This window comes from Nuphar pumila, chromosome 3 (assembly GCF_984573655.1).
Source record: "Nuphar pumila chromosome 3, dmNupPumi1.hap1.1, whole genome shotgun sequence".
NCBI classification, from domain to species: domain Eukaryota; kingdom Viridiplantae; phylum Streptophyta; class Magnoliopsida; order Nymphaeales; family Nymphaeaceae; genus Nuphar; species Nuphar pumila.
The window spans coordinates 142139433-142146036 of NC_143251.1; the positions used below are offsets into that span (position 1 = coordinate 142139433).

At 37.4% G+C, this 6604-nt stretch overlaps 1 protein-coding gene across 1 annotated transcript; it reads left to right on the forward strand.

Moving 5' to 3' along the window:
- The first annotated feature begins 1203 nt into the window (after positions 1 to 1203).
- LOC149844165 (calcium-binding protein CP1-like) lies at positions 1204 to 1782 on the forward strand. Its single transcript, XM_090001048.1, has one exon. It carries the CDS (start codon positions 1204 to 1206, stop codon positions 1780 to 1782), a length of 579 nt encoding a protein of 192 aa, XP_089857174.1.
- The last annotated feature ends 4822 nt before the right edge of the window (positions 1783 to 6604 follow it).

Genomic DNA, 6604 nt, shown 5'->3' on the forward strand with positions numbered 1-6604 from the left:
AATTTTCAAAATTTCAAGCTTTTTAGAGAACAAACCAATTTGGTTTTTGGGATCCTAGGAATTTTCCCAAGCTTCTTCCAATTCTCTTAGAGAAAATCTTCTGCAAGAGTTTTTAATGGGCTGCTTTTGAATTGAGATAGCTAAGATCTTGATTAATTGATTATTTAAAATCCATTTGCCCTAAACTTATCTTGAATTTTGAAATAGTGAAGTTTGTGCTTGAAGTGTCTCTTATTTTATTCTAGATGAAATATTATTTCTTTTGGCATTGATTTTCAAATTCAACCAATTCTATTTTTTATTCTCATTTAAAGAATTAATATTGATACGTAACTCACTTGAAATAACAAATTAGTGATGCCCTAGTTAAAAACCTTTAGAACTTTTAGTTGACTTAGGATCCCTTAAGATGAAAATTCCTTTATATTAAAGGAATAAAACAATTCTTTTAGTTGGATTAAAATTGAAAGACTTTCCAAACATTTCTCTTTATTGATGTCTTACTTGGGGAAAAAAAAGATGAAGATTGAAAAAGTTCTTGTGGCAGCCCATGAAATGAGATGTATGGTGGGTAAATGGTTAATTTTATCTTTTATTTTAAAAAATTTCTTATTTAAAATAATTGAAAAGTTGTCATTTTTTCTTTCTTACCTACATTTTTCAACAATTTTCTCGCTTTCAAACTTGTTCTTATTTGTCAAAGGTAAAAGTAAGTATTTCTTTCACCCCCATAAAGATTTGGTGTAGTGTGATGGGGCCTAGGCCACTAGGCAGGCTGTCTAAGTTCAAAGCTCATGGGTGTCACCCCTTGCGCCGAAGCATGGCAACTTCTCACAGAGTTTTACACTGCCATGACAGTGATCGTAAGTACGGCAGACATAGCCACTGTGGCTGGGTCTCTGATCATAGGTGCAGTTTCTCCGTATAAATAAAAAAAATGAAATCTTTATTTGCTAATTTTCAAAAAATAAAAGCCCACACTGAGAAAATAAAAGAATATAAGGTCTTCTTTAAAATTAGGAGCAAAAGGTTCACCTAATAGAAATTTTCACACATCATGCCTCTCGTCAACCAACACGACCCCACGGTGATCTCCCTTATGTCTATATAAAACCCCAACACAAACTCCCCACCCACCAAGACCGTCCCAGGCATCGAAAAGACAACGAAGAGAGTCCCTTCTCTTCTAAAATATTCGGCAACATGTGCCCTTCGAGGAGGAACCGGCCCTCGGCGACCACCGGAGAGACCAGTATCCGGGACGCATTCGCCGTGCTCGACGCGGACGGTGACGGCCGGATCGGCGTCGACGATCTCCGAGCGTTCTACGCGGGCTTCTCCGGCGGGTCCGTCGACGACGATCTCCGAGCGTTCTACGCGGGATTCTCCGTCGGGTCCGTCGACGACGAAGCCATCGGCTCGATGATAAAGCTTGCGGACGCCGACGAAAACGGATTCGTGGAGCTGGACGAGTTTGAGAGGGTCGTCAGCCTGCCGCGGGGCGACGCAGCCGAGCGGAGGGCTCTGGAGGACGCTTTTCAGGTCATGGATCGGGACGGCGACGGGGTGATCGGATTCTCGGACCTCAAGAACTACATGAGCTGGGCAGGGATCCCCGTCAGCGGCAAGGAGATCATGACGATGCTGCGGATGGGCGGTGGAGACTATGCCAAGGGGATTTCCTTCGACGCCTTGGTGAAGATCTTGACCGTTGATCTCGGTGGATGGTCAGTTGAAGGTGAAGGGCGTGATTTGACTGTACGTTCGGATCGTTTGGTTTGATAATAAGAACTGTTGTTGTCTTATTCGTTATAACTTATAAGATTTCTATTTAACCTCTCTCTCTCTCTCTCTCTCTCTCTCTCTCTCTCTCTCTCTCTCGCCTGTGAAACTCTTTATGATTAATAAAAATAACAAGTTGGACATTAAATTTGTATTGAATTTCAGATATGATTTTTAAGAATTTATTATTCTTTTTGTACAAGTTGAAACGGTGCACCTATATCCAATTAGGGGTGTCAACGGGTCAGGTTAATTTACCCGGACCCAACCCACACCAAACCCTATAGGGTCTGGGTATGGTGATAAGTAAGAAGACCCCATTAGGACTCTTAAGGTCTAATTAAGAGTTTGTGGAATTTTATACCAGACTGGGGTCTGACCTAAGTTCCGATTAAAACCTGCAATTTTCCAATGTGAAAATGATAAAAACATATTATTTTATCAGGTATAGCCCGAGTCTTGTTCATGTAGTTTTTATTGGGTAATGTTTCTTTTATGATAGGTCCAATTAGACTTGAGTTCAGATGTTGACTATTTTTCATGGGATTTTTTTTCACATCAAACACAGAAAAAGAAAATGACGATAATTTTAAAAGATCATATACATACATATCAAGTCGTTACCATACCGCCTGATTAATGACATTCCAAAGCTTAGGTTGACGTAAGACCAGCTGTAAAAAAATAATATCTATATGTCAACTTGTCAACTAAATATAGGTTAATAGTAATTGCAGTAAAGTACTTTTTTCTTGATTTGCGTAAACAAAACCGTAGTGATTTTCCGACGTGAGGCGCATTTTTGGACTGTGCGAAAAAGATAGGTGCCATATTGGAAAACTTTTTTATATATCTTTGTGGGCCGCGTGGCCAGTAGCGGTGGCTCTGAAAGTGGTGAGATGAAGGCACCGGATCAAATCCCACTGGAGCAAGGGTGTGTCCATAGCTTTTTGAGGTGGGCCACGTAAGGCCAGGTGAGCCCGACCCAGGGTTTTTTCACTTTAGTGATGGTTCCTATTTATCAAAAATATATATCTTTGATGACCAAGTTCCCCACTAAAGCAAGTAATTTTAGGATGGGGTCGCCGATACCCGAGTCCTTACTAAAACAACCAGTGAAAGTCACCCGCACCCAGTGATAAAAACATATTATTTTATCAGGTATGGCCCGAGTCTGGGTATTGTTTCTTTTATGATAGGTCCAATTAGACTCAAGTCCAGACCTGATACCATACCAGAAAGTTGGGGCCAAGTTTGGTTTCTCCTGGGTTTGAACCAAACCCAACCGGTTGACATCCCTATCCTCAACCCGGAGGCAGGCCTATTAAGTGACTATTTTTCATGGGGATTTTTTGACATCAAACAAAGAAAAAGAAACTGACGATAATTTTAAAAGATCATATACATGTATAATCAATGAATCATAACAAAATCAAGAAATCAAGAAAAGGAAAATGACGATAATTTTAAAAGATCATATACATGTATAATCAATGAAACATAACAAAATAAAGAAATCAAGAAAAAGAAAATGACGATAATTTTAAAAGATCATATACATATATAAACAAAGAAACATAACAAAATAAAGAAATCAAGGGATAAAGATATCAAGTCGTTACCACCTGATTAATGACCTTCCAAAGCATAGGTTGACGTAAGAACGGCTGTAAAAAAATAATATCTATATGTCAACTTGTCAACTAAAGATAGGTTACTAGTAATTGCGGTAAAGTACTTTTTTCTTGATTTGCATAAACAAAACCATAGTGATTTTCCGACGTGAGGCGCATTTTTGGACTGTGCAAAAAAGACAGGTGTCATATTGCGAACCAGGTTATACGTTCCCCCGAAGAAGACGCATAACGTGGTGCATGTTCTGGTCCGAATGAGCACCACGTACATAAGCACGTGGGGCACGTATCCCTGTGTGTCAACATCACTTAGCGTTGGAGTCCAGTGCGATTGCAAAGTCTTAAGTACCATTTTTGTCATTCTCGCCATGAAATGATGATTCAAAAAAAGAACAAAAATGTCTATCTAGAAAAGTAAAATGCTGGTTCGAGATCTTCTATCTAAAAAAGTGAAACACTGGTTCGTGATCTTTCATCTAGAAAAGTAAAACACCGGTTCAAGAAAAAGATAAAAATGTCCTCCATCCAAAAAAAAAAGAATGATGTTAACTATTCAAAGTCCTAACGTTCCGTTTTCGCCCTAAGCAGTAAACATTTGCACCATCTATGATAACAAGAGCTCTCTCTGATGATGCATCATTTGTCATCATCTACTGCTACTGGAGCACCCTTTGTCGTCGTCTGTTATCGCTGAAGCATCTTTTATCGTCGTCTATGCAGTGAGAGCGTCGTTGTCACCATCCGTTGTATCTATCTTCTGGGTGTTTCTCCTCCACTGTCGGATTACCAAAACGCATGTAATTTCAGTGAGTTTCGTCTAAGGTTTTGTTATGTAAACAAATCGATTTATAAATCTGAATGTTAAATCTTACAATTGATTGTACTATTCATGCTAAATAACACATGTTTTCATACTGAAATAAATTGATTTGTACCTATCCACCTTCTGGGCATCGAAAAATAGTTAGCACAATTTGTTCTTATGAAGGCCAAACATTACAACGATATTTACTTATGAAGGTTAAATTTCTACAAAGATTTGTACGTTGAAATGCAACAATGATTTATACATTTAATTCAGTAGCGATTTGTACGTTCGATGCAACAACAATTTATATGTTTAAAACAGTAGCAATATGTATTTATGATTTATAAAGTTACCACGATTTGTACCTAAGTTTACTAAATCGTCCAACAATATTTACTCATGAAACCCAAATGTTACAACGATATGTACTTATGAAGGGTGTGATTTCTATAATGATTTCTAAGTTTGAAGCATGAACGATTTATACATTTAAATCAGTAGCGATTTATATGTTTAATGCAATAGCAATATATATTTATAAAGTTACCTCGATTTGTACTTAAGTTTGCTAAATCTTACAACGATGTTTACTTATGAAGCCAAATATTGCGACAATTTATAATGTTGGTCATTGTATGACGAATATGATAATTTATAACAATATATACTTGGAGAGGCAGTTGTAACATATAATGATGCAATTAAATTTATGTGTTATGCAGGTTAGCAATGACTAAAATTTGTAAGACAAGAAAGCCCCTATCGTTCGATGAGATGACTATTGGAGAAATTATCTGTTAATCCCATATATATGAGCGTTATGAAAGGTACAAAAATATAATAAAGATTGAGAATGATAAAGACAAGGACAAAGCATTGAAATTGTATAATGCGGAGCATTATCCATCAGATATTGAGACTGAAGAGCAAAGGAAGAAGGATGAGGAAGAACTAAAGATGAAGAAGAAGAAGGATGACGAAGAGAAGGAAAAGCAAAGGAAGAAGAAGGAGAATGAAAAGCAAAGAAAGAAAAGGTAAATTAAGAAGGAGGAGGAGAGGCAAAGGCAAATGAAGAATAAATAGGAGGAAGAGAAGGAAAGGCAATTGAAGAAGGAGAAGGAGGAAGAGAAGGAAAGGCAAATGATGAAGATGAAAGAAGAAAAGCAAAGGAAGAAGCATCAGAACGACGAAGAGAAGGAAAGGCAAACGAAGGAGAAGGAGGATGAGGAAGAGAATAAAAGGCAAAGAAAGGAGAAAGAGGACGAGGAAGAGAAAAAAAAGCAAAGGAAGGTGAATGAGGACAAGGAAGATAAGGAAAGAGAAAGGAAGAAGCAGGAGGAGGAAGAGAAAGAAAATGAAAAGGAAAAGCGGGAGGAAAAAAAGAAGAAAAGGGAAAAGAAGGAAGAAGTAGAAAAGCAGAGGAGGGAGGCGAAGGACTGAAGGAAGGAAGAAGTAGAAAAGCAGAGCGAGGCGGCAGAGCGAAGGAACAACAAGAAAGGCAGAGAAGGGAGGAGGATGAGCGAATTAGTTATATATTTGTGTATGCCATGGGTATGTATAATAACACTTGCATGTTTGTTGCAAACAGACTATATATGATTTTATCATGTATATTCAAAGTCACGCAACAACCAATACTAGACGCATCGTCACCGCTTATTTCATGGTATATCGGTTCTCTTATATATTTATTTTTTTTATTTACTCTTGTTGCTTCATATTTTAACCTTACTATTATCACTGTTTTGTTCAACAGAGTTTCGTCCGTCGACTATCATACACCATTGGATTTCAAGATGAACTATAATGTTGGGGTAACGATGATCACTGTGGAGACTTTTGGTCAAGTGAAAAGGTAAGTGAAGAAACCTGTTATCCAAGGTTTATGAGGCATAACAGTCCTAACACATTTTGTACTATCGATTTACAAGATATTATATCGATTTAAGACATTGTTTTGATTCTTAATATTGATTTGTATGCTGATTCTAAGCTATCAATATGAATTTCTATATCGATTTGTAAGATATTTTATTATCAATTTACAGATATTGATTCCTACATTATAGCAATCTTCTGAGCATTAGGTTTTATACGTTATGGATTTACGAAAAAAACAACTATGGTGTTACAACTCATTGAACTTTCACACTGGTATACAATGTGACATTATGCATTTGGTAAGTTTCTATCTATAAGTATATTGTATCGTGTACGGTGGCCCACAATTTACTTACTTCTGCATTAACCACGGGAGGGATTCCTCAAAGACGTCTTGGGTGTCGATATTGGCGAGTGTAGGTTTCACGGCGCACACTATGCTCATTTACAAAATAATGGCATCGATTATGGCGTATTTATAATAAAATATATTGAAGCA

Coding starts and splice junctions, on each gene's coding strand:
- LOC149844165 (XM_090001048.1), top strand. CDS start 1,204: ATGTGCCCTTCGAGGAGGAACCGGCCCTCGGCGACCACCGGAGAGACC.